Below are 18926 nucleotides of genomic sequence, written 5' to 3'. Positions count from 1 at the left end.
CCCTGTCTGGGCCTGAGAACAGGCCCTGGAGCCCGGCCGGCGCCTGGGCAGGGTCCTGCTGCGGGTGCTGGCCTCCACACACGCTGGCCTCCGCATGCGCTGGCCTCCATGGGTGCTGTGCCCCAGCCGAGGGCTGAGGCAGCCCCTGCAAGACCCTTGGGACAGAGGGTGGGGCCAGGCTGTGAGGAGGGTGTCTGGGGCCCGGCCACAGGGCTGCCCTCTGGGCAGCGGAGCAGGGATCTGCTGGGGGCCAGGTGGGGCCCTGGGGATTGGCCCCGCGGCTGGGACTCTGCGTTGGTGCTGTGGGACTGAACCTGAGGTCAGAGGCCATGGCCGAGGGACAGGGTAACCGTCAACCTGGGTTGGTGGTCAGTCTGCAGCTCTTTCTGGGGCCCCTTTTCTTTTGGTCCCACCTCCTGCCCTCCCCGCCCCTTCCCTGCAACCCTTATAGCCACATCCTGCAAGAAAACCCCAGACTCCCGCACCAGCCAGAGGAGGGAGGATGCACGTGGGCAGGAGACAGCCCGGGCCCTGGGGCCCCGGCGCCACCCTCCACCTGCTGGCGCTCCTGCCGCTGGCGCTCCTGCTGGGCTCTGCGGAGGCCCCAGTGCCCCAGTGCCCGGAGCACACATATCCCCAGGGTGGCCGGTGCTGCAAGGACTGCCCTCCAGGTGAGTCTAGCACGGGCGGGCGGGCGGGCGGGCAGCTTGGTGGGTGATCAGGTGCGGGGCTGGGGTGGCCGGCCGGGGTCTGGTCAGGCCAGGGAGCCCAGACGACCTCTCCCGCAGGCCACGGGATGGAGAGTCGCTGCAGCCTGGACCAGGACACCGTGTGCAGCCCCTGCCAGACCGGCTTCTACAATGAGGCCCACAACTACGCGCACTGCAAGCCCTGCACACAGTGCAACCTGCGTACGCCCCCCATCCCGCCCCGCCCCTGCCCCACACGTGCCCCCTGCACACGGCGCTGTGTACACCCCCATCCCCCCCACCTGTGGCCACAGAAACACCCCAAACCCCAAACCACAGGGGTCCCCGGAGGCGGCCCCGGCACCCCCCTCCCGCCCTGCCACGTGGCGTCGGGGCTGCCGGTGGGTCACGTGGGCTTCGTGGTGACACCCGGCACCAGGGCCCGGAGGGTCCCTTGTAGGCCAGGGTGGTGGGAGGGGGGAGCAGAGCCAACCTGGGCCTCCCTGCGGCGAGGCGGGGCCTCTGGCCTGGGTGCCAGGCTGGGCGGGGCCCTGCGCCTGCAGCCGCAGCCCCAGCGTCCTGCGATGGTGCCCCCACAGGCAGCGGGAGCGAGCCCAGGAAGACGTGCACCCCCGAGCAGGACACTGTCTGCGTCTGCAAGGCCGGCACCCAGCCCCAGGGCGGCTACAAGCTGGGAGTGGGTGAGCCCAGGTGTACCCCCCGGGCAGCCGACAATCCGCACCCCACGGGGCCTCAGGCTGAGCCTATCCCCTGGTCTCTTGCAGACTGTGTTCCGTGCCCAGCCGGACACTTCTCCAGGGGCGATGGCCAAGCCTGCAGACCCTGGACCAAGTGAGGGCTGTGGGCTGGCGTGGGCTGGGGCTCCGGCGGGGCCCAGAGCTGTGGGGCTGGGGCCTGTGAGCCAGGCTGGCTGGGGTGTCCCCCAGGGCCTGCCTGCCGGGGCGCCAGGAAGAGGGGGGAGGGCTCGGGGTGCAGGGCGCAGGCCAGCGCGGGGGCGGCGGGAGTGAAGGGCAGGCGGCAAGGGTCCGGGCAGTGCTGGCCGCAGGCCAGGCGGGCCCTATTCGGTCACTCGGTCTGGGGGCTCTCCTTCCCTGGCCTCCCGGCCTGGCCAGGCTGGGGCCTCTGGCCTGACCGCTCCTACCCCCCAGCTGCACCCTGGCGGGGAAGCGCACCCAGCGGCCGGCCAACAGCAGCGCGGACAGTGTCTGCGAGAGCGGGCGCCCCCCGCCCACGCTGGCCTGGGAGACCCAGGCCACCCCAGCTGAGGCCACCACTGCCAGCCCCACCACTGTCCAGCCCAGGGCCTCCTCAGAGCCCCCCCCGGGTAAGGGGGCCTGGCCTCGCCTCACAGGACCCACCCCTAAGTCAAGAGAGGTGGAGGGAGGAGGTGCTACCCTGTGACTTCGCTGGGGCCTCCCTGGGGTAGCCCGTCCTCTGGTGAACCCCATTCCCTCAGGCTTGCCTCCCCACAGGCCCTGAACTGGCCACCATCCTGGGCCTGGGCCTGGGCCTGGGCCTGCTGGGCCCCGTGGCTGCCCTGCTGGTCCTGCTCCTGTGTCCCAGGGCCTGGAGGCTGCTGCACAGCGCCCCCAAGCTCCCGGGTGAGTGCCCTCGCGCGGACAGCCGCCTGGGGTGGGGGGCGAGATCCCGCCCCCTCACGCTCCTCTCTTCAGGGGCCAGCGTCTTCCGGACCCCCATCCAAGAGGAGCACGCGGATGCAGACTCCCCGCTGGCCAAGATCTGAGCAGCGCCCAGTGGCGGGAGCTGCTGCCCCCCAGGCTGGGCCCAGACGGTCTGCACCCTGGGGGCCGCGGGGCCCACTGCCCGACACCCTGCGTCCTGCCCTGTGCCGTTCTAGGTGCTCACGGGCCGGCCCCGGGCCCTATGTATGCTGTGTGTACGCCCTGCCTGGGCGCCCCAATAAACCGTGTTGGCCAACGTGGTCCCTGACTGGGCACCAGTGGGTGGGGCGGGCCTGGCCCGGCTGGGGTGCGGGGCGGCGGCTTGGCTGGGCGGGGTCTCTGGGGTCATGGGCCCCGGTTGCCACTGAGGCCCCCGACTTCCCAGGGGGCCAGTCTGGAGGGGCTGGCCAGGCTCCTGGGCTTGGCACCCATGGGAGCAGGAGGGCCCGAGCGTCCTCTGGAGCCCCTTGGGGTGGCGTGGGGCCCAGTCTCCTGGGAGGCAGGACTCTGGTCTCGTCTTCCTCCCGGGGCCCTCGCACCCCACACCTTGCTGGACCCGTGTGCGGCGGTGACCCGGGACCACCTCCACGCGTGCTGGACCCCCTGGCCTCCGGCGGGACTCTGCAGGACTGGCTCGCGCCCCTGGACAGAGACGTGCCGGCCGACGGTGCCCGGCAGCGGCGGGGCGGGAGCAGCCACTGGCCGGGGCAGAGGCACCGGTGGGGGCTGTCCACTCCCGGGGCCCGCAGGTCAGGGGCCCTGGCGGGCCAAGGAGGGCCCTGCCCCCCACCGAGGCAGGCAGGCCCCCACCTCCCCGCGAGCCGCGACCCCCCACGCGGGAGGCGAGGGGTGTGTCGGGGCCGGGGGCTCAGAGGCGCCTCCGGGGCTCCTGCAGCCCCTGGCGCGAGCTCGGGCTCCTTCCTCCCGCGCGGGCCCCACTCGGCCTCCGGCCCCGCCCCGCGGGGGGGGTCAGGCCCCGGGCCAGGCCTGGGGCCCCAGCCCCCCAGGTGGGCGGGGGTGGGCAGCGCCCCCGGCCCCGCCGCCTGCCCCCTCCCCGCGGTCTGCTGGGCTCTTCGGAAGGTTTTGAAAAATCCACTTTGTTTTGCACAGCGGCGTCGGCGCGCGCGGAGGGGCAGGCGGGGGGGCTTCCCGGCCCTCGGGGCTCCGCGGCCCCAGCACCCCGGCTGCCGGCCAGGGCGGGGCCCGGGCGGGGGGCGCCGGCCACGCACCTGCTAGTCGCTCACCCGGCGGCTTCGCGCCCTCCAGGCCGCGGGGCGGGGCGGGGGCGGGGGGGGGGGCCGGGCGGGGGGGGGGGCCGGGCGGGGGGGCCGGGGGTGCGGGGCGGGGCGGCGGGGGGCCGGGGGGGGGCCGGGCGGGGGGGCCGGGCGGGGAGGGGCGGGGCGGCGGGGGGGCCGGGGGGGGCCGGGCGGGGGGGCCGGGCGGGGAGGGGCGGGGCGGCGGGGCGGCGGGGGGGCCGGGCGGGGCGGCGGGGCGGGCGGGGCGAGCCTCCTAAAACCCGGCGCGGGCGCGGGCGCGGGCGGGCGCGGGGCCATGGGCGCGAGGGCCGCCCTGTGCGCCCTGGCGCTGCTCTGCGCGCTCGGCCGGGCTCAGCGCTGCGGCCCGGGGCGCTGCCTGCTCGGCGCCGGGACGGACGAGCGCTGCTGCCGCTCGCCAGGCCGGGGTAAGGCTCGGCGGGAGCCGCGCCCCGCCCGGACCCCGCGGTCGCCCCCGCGCGCCTGGACCTGGTTCCAGCGCAGCCCTTGGGGGCAGCTGGGGGAGCGGGGAGCGGGACCCCCGCCAGGGTTGGGGTTCCCAAGGTGGAGGGGGCCGCCGCGGAGCCCTGTCCCGCGCCTCCCCCCCCTTGGGCCTGCCCTCGACGAGCCGCTGCACGGCGCCCGCTCGGGCGCAGCTCCCGGGAAAGCAGCCAGAGCATCGCCCCGCAGGGGCCGGGCGGTCCCCACTCAGAGCCGCTGCGGGCCGGCTCCGGAACCGCACGGGGGGGCTGGAGAGGGAAGGCAGGGTCCCTCCTGGGCCCCCGGGTAGGGGCCGCTCCCCAGGAAGGTGGGGGGAGAGCAAGATAGGGCCTGGCACCGCTGGGGGCTCAGGTGCTGGTTTGCCCCACCCAGCCCAGGACTGCGCCTCCGGGGACGCCAAGAACTGCTCCTGCCTGCAGCCCGAGTTCTACTGCGCAGACCCCCAGTGCAGCAGCTGCCGGCACCACCCCTGCCCGCCCGGCCAGAGGGCGCAGGCGCATGGTACGCCTCTGGCCCCAGGCCCCGGCCGACCGCGTGTCCTCTGGGCGCGGGGGCCCAACTGCCTGGTCTGGCGGTGCCCAGATGGGTCGGGCTGTCCTGGGGCTTAGCTCCAGGGCCCACATTTAAGTCCCGAGGCTTTGGGGAGCCCTGCCCTCTCTGTGGGGTTCCTCTGGGCTGGCGCGAGGGCCCGTGGGGAGTCTGGAGCTGGAGCTCAGGCCCCGCACTGCCCGCACCCACGCCCCCTCCAGGAGGCGGCCCCAGCCCCGGAGCCCCCAGCTCAGATCTGGGTCTGCTCACCCGATGGTGGGGCTGGGTCTCGGGTCAGCCGGGTGCCAGCCCCTGCGGCCTGCCCCCGCTCTGCAGCCCCCGCCCTGCAGCCCTGGGGGAGGACAGGCAAGGCCGTCCTGGTGGCCCAGAGCCAGTGCCCAGCCCACCGTCGTCTGTTTGCCAGGGCGATTCCTTTTTAACTTCAACTGCGTGGACTGCGGGCCGGGCACCTTCTCCCTGGGCCAGGAGGACCACTGCAGGCCGTGGACAGAGTGAGTGTGGGGCTGCCCCGAGGCCGCCTGCCCCCTCCGCGGGCGTGCGCCACAGCTCTGTGGGCAGAGTGGGGCAACCGGGCAGGCTGACCGTGGCTCTGTGTCCTTATGTCCAGCTGCTCCCAGTTCGGGTTCTCCACTGTGTTCCCCGGGAATCGGACGCACAACGCGATGTGCAGCCCGGGGCCCCCGCCTGCTGCGCCTGCCATGGCTGCCGACCCCCTGGCCCTGGCCATCCTTGCCATGGCCGCCTGTGCCCTGGCCCTGACCGCCGCCCAGTTGAGTCTGCTCCTGTGGTGGCTGAGGCGGCTGCGGCTCCCGGGTCACTGGAGCCCTGCACCTGTCGGGGAGGCCGGCCCCGGCCTGCTCACGGACGGCAGCCACCCCTCAGGGCCCCTGCTGCCCACCGAGGATGCCTGCAGCTGCCAGTTCCCTGAGGAGGAGCGGGGGGAGCCGCTGGCGGAGGACAAGGGCCAGCCGGCGGACCTGTGCGTATGAGGCAGGTCGGGCACCCCGGCCAGACCACTCAGCTGACCAGAGCCTGCTACAGAGCCAGGACTGCGTGCCAGCCTGCCCCCCCGCAGCGGCCGGAGTGGGGGCGGCCGTGACCCGCCCAGCCCACAGGAGAGGCGGCAGTTGCGGGCCCCGGGAGACAGGGACATGGCTGTGACGGCCCCTCCCAGGCCAGGGTGGGGGGCCCTGCCCGTGGGGGTTCAGACCCAGCACAGGGCCTGGCTGCAGGCCACACTCAATAAACTCCTGTCCAGTGACCTGCGTGGACGTGTGCTGGGAGCTGAGGGGGGCAGCTGAGGAGGGCGGCTGGGAGCTGAGTGTGGAGCCCAAGGTGTCCACCCAGCCTGGGGTGGGGTGCACAGAGGTCACAGAGGCCCTCCAATCCCTGCCCCGGACGTCTGCCCAGTACCCCGGACAGCTGCGTCTTGGCCTGTGTGCAGCCTCCGGGCTGCTGCTCCTGCCCCCATGGCCACCTGTCCTGGCTCCCTTGGGCCTCGAGTCCAGCGTGAGGTGAGTGTCCACTGCTGTCCCCGGGGGCCAGCCCACCGCCTGCTACCCTGGCTTCCAGGCCCTGCCCCTTGGGCAGCCCCCCAGCCGCAGGAGCCCCAATAAGGCCCAACGCAACCAGGCCTGCGTGGCCTTGGGGACTGGTCTCGGCAGGTAAGCTGGCTCCCCGCCTGGCTGCGGCGCCCACGAACCCCTCCCGCGCGGGCTGCCTGGGGGACGGGAGGCCCCAACTCGCCTGCACTGGCCTCAGCCCTGTCCCCAGGGCCTGGCTTACGGGGAGGAGCGGGCGGCTGCGTGGCGCCCGGCCCGGCGGTCCTGCCTGGAGGGGCGCTCTGGGACCACAGCCCATCTGCCCTCTACTCCTGGGGACACCATTTTCTGGGCGCTCACGCCTGTCACCCAGGTCCCCAGCCACCCCCCAGGAGCCAGCTCGGGCCAGGGGCTGGATGGCTCCCCAGGCCCGGGGCGGCGGTGGTCCAAGGACCTGCCCGGAAGCCACAGAGGCTGCCCACGCCCAGGTGTCCAGGGGCCTCTGGCTCAGCGAGCAGGTGGCTGACTCAGCCCGGAAACTCCCCGTGGGCGCCGCGTGGGGCCAGGCACGTCATGCGGGGGCAGGCTGACGCAGGCAGGATGGGGTTCCCGGAGCAGGACCGGACAGGTGTGGGAGAGTGAGCAGGCTGCGGTGGGTGGGGGGATTTGGGCTCGGGAACTCGGGCTCCAGAGGGCTCCCCTCTTCCCTGCACACACCGGCCCCTTCCCCTCATCCGCCTGCCCCGCCTCCCCTCGCCGCCTCCTCCCTGCGCAGTCACCTCTGCTGAAGACACCCAGCCCAGGGCTCGCCCCCCTGCCCGAGTGGGGCCACGGTGGGGCGCTGGCGCGCCGGAGCCCGGTGCAGACACCCCATCAGCGCTTCTGAGCCCCGACCCCGGCAGGGTCAGCCCCAGGGGCGGCGCTGGGGCCGCCATGTGGAGCCCCAGGTGAGCCTCTGCCCAGGCCGGCGCCAGGCCCCTCCACTCCCTCCTGAAGCCCCAGGAGCTGCTCTCCCGCTGGTCCAGAGAACCGCAGCCCCCACCCGTCTCTGTCTGATCAACCTCAGATAAGGACCCAGAAGCCACCTCTGTTCCCAGAAATGCTTCCGGCCACAGCTGCCCTGCCTCCCCCACCCCTCCCCCTGCTGGGAAAGCCCCCCCCAGACCTCCGGTGGGGGCAGGGGGCTCATGGGGCGCCCAGGCCCGGGGCAGGGCTGCTGGTGACAGCTGCGGCGCTGGGGGCGGCTGCCCCACTGGCCCAGCCCTGACCCCGCCTCCAGCCAGCGAGACCCGCGACCCCCGAGGTGGAGGGTCCTGGGGGCGCAGACCCAGCTCACGCTCACGCTCGTCCCTCTGCAGGAAGCCAGGCGGCTTCCGGAGAGCTGGGCGCTCAGATGCCTTCCTGGAGACTCAGTCCAGGGGAGAGGGCTGGGGTGTCCCCCCGGGCCCCGGGCTCTGGCACAGCTCTCGTCTGCCAAGCCTGAGTTGGCCTCGGGTGGGCACCCGCTGCCCCTGGGTGTGGGCAGTGCGGTGGGGTTTTCTGACCCCACCTCCTGCAAAGGGGCAGGACCCACCCCTAGGGGAGAGGGGAAGAGGGGTGGCGGGGAGGCAGGGGCGGGCAGGGCGCCGGTCTGGAGCCCGCCTCACGTTGGCTTGCACGACGGGCCTGGGCAGCCTGTCAAAGCCTGAGGACACCTCCCTGCACCCCCCTGTACCGCCCCGCGCAGGGGTCCCCATGTGCCTGCTGCCTGCCATGTCCCTTGAACATCAGGGTACGCTTCATCTCCAGATGCCTAAGTGCCGCAGTGTGCGGGCGTCCCCTCCGCACAGCCCCCAGCCCACTGAGCCGGGCCCCAGGGGCAGTGCCCATGTCACAGGCCATGCCCAGACCTGAGGCCGCGCAGGGGCTCGCTGGGGGTGGGAGAGGCCAAGGGGGTGACGGGTGCAGAGGCGGGGCTGGGAGCAGAGCGCTGGAGCTGGCCCGGGACGTGGCTGCGTGGTGGCTGCGCAGTGGCCTGGGGCCACGGGCTCAGCCCGCCAGCCAGCTTGCCGGGCACCAAGGCCACGGCCCCTTGAGGAGCGGCTGTCCGCGTGCGGGAGGGGCCTGGGCTGCCCGGCGTCTCTCATCAAGGGGCGGCCGGCGGGTGGTGGCCTGGAGCACACGGGGCGGGGGTGGGGTGTGTGGGGTGCCCGCATGGCTGGCTCTGGGCACGTGTGGAGGGAGCCTGGACACCCAGCCCAGGGCTCGCAACCTCTGCCCGAGTGGCCCGGGCGGCCCCAGGCCTCTGCAGCAGGAGCCGGGTGGGGGCCAGCGGCCGGCAGCTGCTCTCACCTCCCAGGGCGGCGCTGGTCCCTGCGAGGGGCGGGGGTTGGGGCGCCCACTCTGGGGCCGCGCGTGTCTTGTGGTGTGGGACATGGACCATCACGAGCCGGGTCACGTGGGTTGCGACAGGCCAGGCCAGCCGTGGCGGCCTGCGGGTGGTGGCTTCTGCCCCAGGGGTCGCCCTGAGGGCAGCAGGGCAGGGGACGTGGGCCCCACCTGGGCCCAGGCCTCGCCTGCGTCTGCCCTGGACAGGCACTGCCCAGGCTTGGGGGCCTGTGGGGCAAAGGGAAGGGCTGGGGCCTGGCTAAGCGCCGGGAGGGCGTCTTGGGCCCCAGGCGGGCGCCGCGGCGTCCTGGGGGGGCGGCGCGGGGCTGGGGCGGGCGCAGGCCCAGCAGCAGAGGCGGTGCTTGTCACAAAGTAGCCTTTATGCGCGCGGGAAGGCGCGGCCGTGAGGGGGGGCTCGTGGGGCTCGCTGCCTAGGAGCCCCGGTGGTCGCGGGGGCCCGCGCCCTTGCGCTCCCCGGGCGAGGGCTCCTGTGCCAGGTCGCGGCCTCCCGCTCGTGGCCGCTCGGGCCCCGGAGCCTCCCGGTCCCGGGCGCCGTCGGGGCTGGAGACCCGCGGCTGAGGGCGCCGTGGTGCGGGGGGGAGCGGCCCGGGGCCGGGGGCGCGGAGCGGGGCCGGCGCGGGGGCCGCGGCGTCGCAGGGTGGCCGGGGGCGCGGCTGGCAGGGGCCACCGCGCGCTGCCCCCGGGCTGGGCCCCGGGTCCGGCTCGCCGTTGTGCAGGAGCACGAAGCGGCGCTGCGCCAGCAGCGGCAGCATCTTCCTGCCGGTCAGGCTCTTCTGGAAGGTCTCGAGCGCCAGGTCTGGGGGCGGTGGGGACGTTGCGAGGGGCCCGGTGCGGGCGCGAGCGGGCGCGGCCACCCGGGCAGGGAGGGCGGCGCGGCCCGCGCTGGGGAGGGGCTGGAGCCGCCGGCGGGCGCGGGTTGCGGGCCTCACCCAGGGTCTCCACGACCACGCCGGGAATCACCTCCCGCAGGACCTCGCAGTTGGTGTGCAGCGCGGGGTTGGCGTTCATCTCCAGCAGCCACACCTGCCCACACCGTCAGCGTCTGCCAGGGCCCGGGACCCCGCGGGCGTCCTGGGGGCGCCTCCCGTCTGCGGGGCGGGCGGGGTCTGACCGCAGGGGCCAGGCGGGCCAGGCGGCCGCCCTGCCCCACCCGCCCGCCCGCCCCGCCGCCGGGCCCCGCACACCTTGAAGTTCTCGTCGATGAGGAAGTCGCAGCCGATGAGGTCGAAGTAGCCCAGCTTGCACTCCAGCTTGGGCTTGACGGCCAGGAAGCACTGGGCCATGATCTGCTGCATCCTCCTCTGCGGGGGCGCGGGGTGAGGGGGCGCCCCGCCGACAGCCGGCCCCCCGCCGCCCCTGCCCCCGCGCCCGCCGCTGGCGCGGGAGCCTGCGGCCCGGGGAGTCGACCCGCGTGACTCTCACTTGGGGCAGCTTGGAGAGCAGCTCGCCCTGCGGGACCTGGAGGGGCGCGGCTGGGGGGGCGCGGGCTGCACCTTGGGTGGGCTGGAGGGTGCGCGGGTTCCGGCAGGGCCAGCCTGGCGCCCTGCTTGAGTCCCCTGGCAACGCGACTGGCCGCCCGCGGAGAATGCCCCTCGCGCCCGCAGGACGGCCTTCCCGCCACTCCAGAGCCCGGCGGCGTGGGGCGGACGTGGAGGGGCAGCCTAGGCCCTGGAGGCTCCTCCGAAAATGTCAAGGAGATCTGCCCCCGCGGCTCCGTGTCCGGGCCGCTTACCCAAGAGCGTGAAAGTGCTAAGAGGCGCGACCGGGCAGCCCTGTCCCCAGCCGGCAAGACCAGAGGCGCCTGCTGCCGCCGACGGCAGAGACGACGTAGCCACGAGAAGGACGCGCTCGCCATGCGTGGCCAGTGCGTGGGGGGCGATGTGGGGGAAGCAGGTCAGTGGAGAGGGACCACAGGGCTTCGCTCATCCGTGGGGCATGGAGAAAGCAGCAGGACAGGGTCCCGGGGGACGGGCCAAGGGCCCCCCGTGGCCGCACAGAGACAGTGAGATCCTGGAGCCCACGGAGCTGCAAACCTGCGGTGCCTCAAAAAAAGGCCAACGAGCAGCGGCGCAGACGCCCGCCCTACTGGCCGGGGCAGAGCCCATCAGAGCCGTGAGCTGCCTCCCCCGCCCGTGGCTATTTACAGAAGAGACGTGGCAGGTCTGGGGAAGGAGCCTGGGCCAGGCCTTGGAGCGGCGCGTGGACCACGCAGCCCTGTGGGGGGGGCGGCGCCTGCGAACCCCCCCCCCCGGCTCCCCCCCGAGTGCGCTCGGAGACACAGCGAGGGCAGCGGGGCTGTGGCCTGTGGCAGCACGTGCCTGGGCACCCAGAGACAGGCCCCCACAGCCCGGCGGTACAGGGGTGGGCGCGCAAGCGCTTCCCTAGGCAGATGGCGCGGGGCCTGCGCCTCCCCGGTGAAGCCCAGAACCTTCTACCGTTGGACTACGGGGCGGACGGCGGGGCCAACCGCGTGGCAGTGAATCCGCTCGTGGCCGCCCAGCCGTACCCTTCTCGTGGGGTGGTGCCCCCCACCCCGTGGGCCCTGCAGGTGCACGCACCGTGAAGGTGGTGAAGACCCAGTCTCGGGGGAGGCCCTTGGGCTTCCGGAACTTGCTGTTGATGTAGCGGTTGAGCTGGTCCATGCTCCACACCGTGTCCTCCTTGAGCAGCGGGTACAGCGGGCTCTTCTTCTGCATGAACTGAGGGTGTGCAGCGCTGGACACCCCGCCCCGGGCGCCTTCTGCCGCCTGTGCCAACCCTTCCCTCCAGAGGCTCACACAGGGTCCCCCGCTGTTCCCACGGGGAACTTCCCGAAATGTCACAACCATCTGCCCACAGGCTCCTCCCCGTCCCACAGCTCATCCACACCAGAGGCAACGATGCTGGACTGGGGTTCAGGGGTGCTGGGCTCTCGGTCATTTCACCAAGATGCCCTCCTGTTGGCTGAAGCTGACAGACAGCGCTGACTCCAGGCAGGGGCAGCCCAGGTTCCCTCTGAGTCTGGGCCCCCTTGGGGCCTTGGGCAACCTCTGGGCCTGGACCACCTCTGGGTCTGAGGCAAATCTACAGCTGGACCACTCCTCTGCAGCCCCACGCCTGGGCTCACCCGTGGGCCTCCCTTACTTGGTTGGTCAAGTGGCCACTGAGGTCTCTGGAGTGGGGGTTGTACAGGCTGAGGGTGAGCCTAGCGTAGCCGTGGCCAAAGAAGACCATGCAGGGCATGGCGCAGGCGATGAGCAGGTAGGACCGCACGTCAAACTTCTTGCCGTCCAGCAGCAGCGGGTTCTGGATGTACCTGAGGGCGCATGGGGCTGAGCACGTGCGGGGTCTGGCCAGGTGCCCAGCACCCGCTGCCTGCCCCCGCAGTGACCTGGGCTCCTGCCTCGGCCCGAGTGCTGCGTCCACTCGGCAGTTCAGGGTGTTGGCATGGGGCCTGGCCCCCCAGTCCCAGCCCCCGACCCGGTGCGTCCCAGCTTGGCTCTCCCTGGGAGCCAGGCGGAGGCAGCAGATTGGGGCCCTGTGGGCAGGGAGGACTGCCTGGAGGAGGAGGCTGACATCCTGTGGCTCTGGAGAGGCAGGGCCGTTCTGGGGGGTGCTGTCGGTCTGAAGGCCCAGAGGCCGTGGGCAGAGGGTGGGGGAGCAGTGTCGACCCTGTGCCTGCTGCAGGCCGAGGCTGCTGCTGGCTGGGCGCGGGGTGGGGACGGGTGGGTGGTCGGCCTGCAGGACTGACTGAGGGGCGGGCCCAGGCCGAGGGACTTACCCTGTCCAGGAGCCCATCTCCTCGGACCCTGACCCCCACCTCTGAGGGCCGCACGGCGTCCAGCTAGGGACCCCGCACCCCCACAGGCACCAGTAGGGCCCAGGGGCAGCCCCACCCCGAGCGCCACCCCGGGGTGCAGGCCGACACCTCTGCACGACCCGGGCCTGGGGCACCCGAAACCACATCCTGCGGTATATGGGGTCGTCCTCCCAGCTCTGCGTCTTGGTCTGGAGGGCGGCGACTTCCTCCTGGCTCCTGAGCAGAAAGATGCCTTTGCCCTGGTTGGAGGCGGTGGGCTTGCAGATCCACATCTGGGTTTCTGCGGGGAGAGCACCTGAGCCCCAGGCCTGCCCCGCCTGGGGGCGACCCAGCCACAGCCTCCCGCCTCCCAGTGCCGGCGCCTGGCCTCGCCCTCCCCGCCGGCCAGGCCCTGCCGCCATCCTGACCACGCCCCACCCCCCGCCACGCCCCGGACGTCCCTTCCCAGGCACCGTCCCGGCCACGGCCCTGCTGGCCCCTGCCCACCGCGCCCTCACGGGCTGGGGCGCAACCTGCTCCCACCTAGGCTCGGCCTCAACCCCGCCCCCGGGGCGGGCCGCGCTCAGAGCCTCTCACCATCGAACAGGGCGAAGAAAGCCTCTCTCTCGTCCCTGATGTCCAGACGATAGGTCTCTGGGAAAAATTCTTCCATTTTCAGGATCCTGGGGGAGCGGGGAGGAGGAAGGGCACAGGAGGGCCGGCCCCTCCGCCAGGCTCGGCTGGCCACTCCGGGACCTGAGCAGGGAGGGGGTGCCGGCGGCCGCGCCCCGCCGTCCCCGCCCTGCTCCCCACCGCTTGCCCAGCCAGGCCGCACAGCGTGCCGGGAGGGGTCAGCAGGGCCCCTGGGCGCACCCGGCGGTCCCCCGGCCTGGGCCGGCCCCCGCCCTTTCACCCACCTCCGGCTGTTGTTCCACTTGAGGCGGGGCCCTCCCAGGGGCTCCAGCGCCCCTACCTGTGTGGCTCGGGGTGTCCCGGAAAGCTCGTCCACTCTGGCTCCTCAGGGGCGGGCGCGGCGCCCTTCTCGGGGCTGCAGCGGGGGACACGTGGCCTGTCTGAGTGGCTGCCGCACGGTGTGTGGGAACCGGCGGGGTCTGGGGCCGGAGGGGCAAGTGGACTTCGGAGGGAAACGGCGGTCAGTGCGCCGGCGGCGTGAGGAGGGGGAGGTGAGCAGGCGTGGCTGACTCCGCGCGAAGACGCGTGGCGGGGAGGGGAGCGGGCGGTCGGAGGGGCCGGCGGATGGCCGCTGGCCGCGGGATGGGCGAGTGTCCAGGCGGCGGGGCCCCGCGGGCGACCATCGCCCGGAGGGCCGGCATGCTGCGGGCTAGGGGGACCTGGGCGCTGGACAGAGTGGGGAGCGGGGCGGGCTCACTGGGGCCGGGGGCCCAGCTCGGGCCCTGGGGCCGCGGTCAGGACCCGCGAGCTCTCCCGCAGCGCGCTGAGCAGCCCGATCTTGGTGGTGAGGAGCGAGTTGTTGGGCAGCTGGTACAGCAGCTGCTCGCCTGGCAGGACAGAGGGCGCTGAGCGCTGGCCTTGCCCGCCCCGGCCCCCCCGCCGGCCCCCCGCCGGCCCCGCGCCCACCTTCCCGGAAGCTGCAGTAGCTGTCCCTGCTCTTGACCTCGCACCACTTGAGCGCGTAGTCCCCGCGCCGGCCGTCGTGCGTGCGCCGCCAGCCCTTGCTCCTGCAGTAGGAGCTGATTCTGTGGGGGCGCGGGGTGAGGCGCGGCCGGGGCCGGGGCCGGGGGTGGGGGGTGCCTGCGGTACTCACATGGAGGCTCCGTTGGTGCCCCCGATGTAGAAGAAGGGGCCCTGGCCGCTGCTGGGCGGCTGCCTCTCCTCCTCTGGCAGGGGCCCTTCCGGGGAGGCGGCCGGGGGGTCTGTGGGTGGCCAGGTGGTCAGAGGCCTGGTGCTGGCCCCGCCGAGGCTCCCCTCCACCGGCCAGCCCAGATCCCCCCAGAACCTTGGTCTGCCTGGCTGAGCTGGCCGGGTAGCCCCTCCTCTCTGCTGCTCCCCATGGTCTGTCCGGCCCAGCCTGGGAGGGGTCAGGTGGGCGGACTGTGTCTCCTGGAGTCCTGGCCCTGCCCACAGCCCGTGGCGGCTCCTTGGCGAGGCCAGGCCTGGCCGGGGGCCTCAGGCCGCCTTGGGGCGCGCAGGGCCCTCCTTACTCACAAGGCTGGGGTTCCCGGGGGGGGGCAGGGGCGCAGGTGTGAGGCTGGGGCTGGGGCAGACAAGGCAGGGGCTCCTGGGGGCACAGGTCACAATGTCCATGGTGACCTCATGGGTGACCCGAGGGCCAAGGGAGAGGAGCTTGTCCTGGGGGGGCAGGAGCGGCCACCCCAGGGCTGCCCGTAGGGTGCCCTCCCAGAGGGCGGGGAGCAGCGTCCCTCCCGGAGCCCGTCAGCCCGGCTGCGCTGCCCTGGCCCTGTGCTGGGGTCCCTGCGGTGGGGGGCCGCGGGGCCGCATTCACCTGGCCCCTGGGGGCGGCTCCGCCCGCCGGCGGAGATCCTGGGCCACTTGCCTCTCTTGGCTCCCGCCTGCGGCCAAGGGGGCGGCCCCCAGCGGTGGAGAAAGCGGATGCGGCTGCAGGTCACGGGTGTGGGGGCCCCGGGGTGAGGGCTCCCCTGGGGAGACACCACCCCTAGGCCTCCCTGGGACCTGCGGGCCTCCCGGGGCCCCAGCACAGGCTCAGGGCAGGCGCTCAGGCCGGCCCTGCCCCGCCTCCCGGCGTCCTGCGCGAGGGCCTCAGCTGGCGGCCCGCTGCTGCCCGCCAGGCGGCCGAGGGGCCGGGTGCCCCGGGGGGGCGGGGCCATCTCTGCATCTTGTCCGTCCGCGTGGGGCCTCCCCAGCCGACTGCCTGCCTGGCGGGTGGCGGCGGCGCCGGGCTCGGCTGCGGCGGTCTGCAAGGGGGCTGCGGTCAGGCGGGCGCCCCATCCTGGAGGAAACCCCGGGGCCCCCGTCTTGCCCTGTGGCAGCGGGGCCGCTTTGCGGGATTTTTACAAAACCTTTCGAGGGTCTGTCCGGTTTGGGGGCTGCTTGGGAGGGGGGACTTTGTGACAAATAACAGGTGAGAAGCAGCCCTGGCTCCCCTCCTGCGGACCCCGAACCCCACAGCCGGGCTGAGCTAGGCCGCAACTGGCGACCACTGTGGGGGTGCACAGGGCCCCCCTCTGGGCCCCAGCCCCCTCCCACGTGGCCCCCAGCATCCAGCACCAGGTCCAAGGGCTCCTGCGGGGAGTATGGGGCCCCCCAGAATACTGATGGCCCTAAGGACCCCGCGGCAGCCGTGCACCCCGCGCTACACCTGGCGTGAGCACCTGGAGCTGGGGTGCCCCCCCCGCACCCTGCACAGCAGCAGCACCCGCAGCCTGGAGGCCGGGCGAGGGTGGGGTGCGGCCACGCCTGAGTCTGGGCTGGCGTCAGTGTGGGGTCAGGCGCCAGCCTGCGGCCATCTCCCTGGGCGCCGCGACACGCTCAGCTTTGAAGGAAACCTTTTACCTGGTCAGGTGAGAGGCCTGGCGGGAGGCGCACGTCGCGTGTTGCTAGAAGCCCCTCGTGAACCTAGCAAGACCCCCGAGGGATGAGGTGGGGGAGACGAGGTGCTGCTGGCGTGGCCGAGCGGCTCTTCCGCCGGGGCACGTGGCCGGGACCGCAGGGCCACCCCTTGGGAGGGGGATACCCCCCCCACCCCCGCATGTTCTGCCCGCGCCTGGAGGCCCCTCGCCCCGCTTGGAGGCTGGGGTGCCCCCGAGGGCTCGGCCCAGCCCATGCCCCCTTCCCTACCCCCTGCTCCTGGGTGAGAGTCCAGGGCCCATCCCTGGGTCCTGTGGGCAGACGCAGGACAGCAGGCCGGACAGTAGTGCCCAGCCAGGACCCCAGTGGGCCCACCTAACCCTCTGACCTGCCCAGCCAGGTGCTGGGAGCCCTCAGCAGGGACAACAGTGGTGTCCTGGCAACTGGCGCCTGGCAACTGCACGGCCGGAGGGAAGCGCCTTTCAGGTGGTTGAGAGCAGGGGGTGCCTGACTGGCCGGGGCGGGGACAGGGGGTGCCTGACTAGCGGGAGCGGGGCCATCACCCTGGGCCAGGGGCTGGGGTCGCCACCCCCACCTGGGTCCTCCAGGTGCCCGGGATCACCCCGAGCCTCTCAAGGCCCCCAACCCATGCCCGGCGCCGGACCTGAGCCCAGAACACGCTCACGGTTCACCTGCTGAGTCTCGTCTTCCCCCACCAAGCCCAGCATGTGTGCCCTCCGGGTGCAGCAGTGGTGGGGGCTTGCCGTCAGATTTGGGGGAGCACAGGCTCCTCCCGGATTGCCCCAGGCCCTGCCTTCCAACGCAGGGGCCAGCCGAGGAGGGGGCGGGGCGTGCTAGGGCACTCCCGCCTGGGGACCCTGCTCTGGCTGCACCTCCTGGGGGGGCCGGCCCCAGGTGGGGAGTTCTTCTGGAGCCCCAGCTCAATGCGCCCCTAGCCCTTTCCATGCTCTGGAGGCCGCTGAGACCACACAGTGGAGGCTCCAGGGCTGCCTGAGGCCCCGGCTGGACACAGGGGCCTGCTCCACACTGACCAGCCGCCCGGGCCTGCCTGGCATGGGGATGAGTGCCCGGTGCCTGCCCACCCCATCGCGGGCCAGGCCTGGGGGCTCCTCTGCCCTCCGCCAAAGCAGACCCCAGGAGCCCCTCCAGGGACCCCCACTTCAATTTTGGGGGCCCCGCTACCCTGGTCCCCCCAGCGCGATGCCCACCCCTCAGGTTCTGGGAACAGCCCCTGCCTGAGCCCTGACATGCATGCCCAGACACTCCCTGACTGCAGGCCGACCACGGCCACCCCCCGTGCCCAGGGCTGTTCCCGCCTATCAGGGAGCTGCCGGCCTGGCTTATCTCTGGGGCTGGCCTGTGGCTGTGGCCCGGGGAGCCCTCCTCTGGCCGCAGCCCCTGGGCTTTGCTCCTGCGTGTGGTGGGTCCGAGAGGCCCTGGGGCCCGCGGCGGCTGCCCCTACCCCCAGCCCAGCCCAGCCCAGCCCAGCCCGAGACCCCGGTCAGGGCCGGCTCGGGAGGTGGCTGCTCCACCGGTGAAGGGGCCTCGCAGGTCACAGGGCTGCTAGAGGGCTCAGGGCTGCGGGGGGCAACCACGGGCCTGAGGGGGGATCAGCATCGGAAGCTGGGTTTGGAGCTGACTTCAGAAGGGACGGCGTGGGGGCGGGGGGGATGGGCTCCGGGGGGCTGGGACTTAGCACCTGGAGGGCACCCCTGCTGCCCCAGCCCAGGGGGCTCCTCCCTCTGTGATTTGGGGGTTGGCCCCTCCTGCCCGCCTGCCTCCCTGACAGTTCTTGGCAGGCGGGGAGGAGGAGCCTCCTGAGGGTCTGGACCTGCCTGGGGGGTCCCCACACCCAGAGGGGAGGGAAGTGGCACCTCACCCCTGTTGCTCGGCAGCCCCAAGGGTCCCCACGACGGCCCCGGGCCCGCACGCCCTCCCAGGGCCCAGCAGCAGCCTCCTCCCGCGGCGGCCTCCTCCGGCGGCGATGGGGCCGTGGATGGACGGCATTACCAGACAGTATTAGACAGAAGGACCCAGATCTAACCGTGCCTGGTAAGACGCCCACCAGCAGGCCAGCTCTGGGCATCTGTGGGGGCCCGCGGCGCGCCCGGGCAGCCTGGCCCCGCGGATCCCGGGCGCCCTCGCCGTTGCCCGAACGCCCTCAGCTGTTAATGAGTAACAGTGCGGTCGGCAGCCCCTCTGGGAGGCGCCGGCACCGGGTGCGACCGCTGGGCGCGCAGGTCTGGCCCGACATCAAAGAGCTGAGACGGGGCAGCCTGGCCTGGCCGACTGCGCAGTGTCCCCCTCGGGCCTGGCATGGGCTGGGCGGGGGGTGTGTCCCGCGGGGGTTCTGGGGGGCGGCAGGCGCCCAGGCCCACTTTGGCCCGGGGAGGGGCCACATGGCCGTCTGGGTGTGGGTCCCCGACAGCTCCTGTGGCTCCCTGGGACGGTCACACTGGTCACAGGTCCCTGGCGCTGGGTAGGGGCCGCAGAGGGCGGCCTGTGGCAGCTGCAGTGGGTTCTCCCCGGCAGCTGTGGCCCTGCGGGGGCACCAGGGGCACGGCCCGGCTAGCGGCTGTCTCCAGTCCTGGCGTCCTGGCCTGGGTCTCTCTGGGTCTGGTCACCCTGAAGTCCAGCTGGCTTGGGAGTGGGCGGCCGCCTTAGGCCCCTGGGCTCCCAGAGCTCATGCCTGGACGGCTGGGCCCGGCCTCCCGGCGCCTCCCGGCGAGCGGCGACCGCCTTTGAACATCATTACCAGACAGTGTTAGAGCGAGCAGGAATCCAGCACTGTCCGGTAAGATGCCCACAGGGGCCCCTGGCCATGCGAGGACGCACTCTCCCGGCCTCCAGCAGAGCAAGGCCGGGCCTGGCCGCTGCCCAGGCTGGGCCCCGCCCCCACCCCAGTCCCGCTCCGCTGCCCCCGAGCCTGGTCCAGAGGCCCTGGGCTGAGCGGGTCCCACGCAGCGCCCCACCCC

The 18926-nt window shown here is 73.5% G+C and overlaps 3 protein-coding genes across 3 annotated transcripts; 2 read left to right on the top strand and 1 right to left on the bottom strand.

The window, feature by feature from the left end:
* Window positions 1–502: 502 nt before the first annotated feature.
* Window positions 503–2634, top strand: TNFRSF4 (TNF receptor superfamily member 4; the record flags this gene model as incomplete). Its single annotated transcript, XM_084244026.1, is given in 9 exon segments — window positions 503–671; window positions 789–911; window positions 1289–1390; window positions 1475–1541; window positions 1859–2034; window positions 2167–2180; window positions 2182–2311; window positions 2391–2464; window positions 2569–2634. Coding segments are annotated over 9 exon segments (921 nt in total).
* A 1309-nt stretch (window positions 2635–3943) lies between these two features.
* Window positions 3944–5684, top strand: TNFRSF18 (TNF receptor superfamily member 18; the record flags this gene model as incomplete). Its single annotated transcript, XM_084244025.1, has 4 exons — window positions 3944–4073; window positions 4519–4647; window positions 5099–5186; window positions 5303–5684. 4 exons carry the CDS (start codon window positions 3944–3946, stop codon window positions 5682–5684), a joined length of 729 nt encoding a protein of 242 aa, XP_084100151.1.
* Window positions 5685–9034: 3350 nt separating this feature from the next.
* On the bottom strand, window positions 9035–17958 carry TTLL10 (tubulin tyrosine ligase like 10; the record flags this gene model as incomplete). Its single annotated transcript, XM_084244024.1, has 16 exons — window positions 9035–9420; window positions 9554–9647; window positions 9809–9925; window positions 11183–11323; window positions 11748–11919; window positions 12532–12703; window positions 13000–13085; window positions 13376–13450; window positions 13793–13922; window positions 14002–14120; window positions 14189–14438; window positions 14939–15352; window positions 15525–15645; window positions 16201–16241; window positions 17414–17550; window positions 17831–17958. The coding sequence occupies 16 exons, from the start codon at window positions 17956–17958 to the stop codon at window positions 9035–9037; spliced, it is 2583 nt and encodes an 860-aa protein (XP_084100150.1).
* Window positions 17959–18926: the final 968 nt, after the last annotated feature.

The sequence above is a fragment of the Talpa europaea genome (genome assembly GCF_964194135.1).
Source record: "Talpa europaea genome assembly, chromosome: 9".
Lineage (NCBI taxonomy): Eukaryota > Metazoa > Chordata > Mammalia > Eulipotyphla > Talpidae > Talpa > Talpa europaea.
Note: the sequence above shows the minus strand (reverse complement) of the source record. Positions and strands in the feature narration are given on the sequence as shown.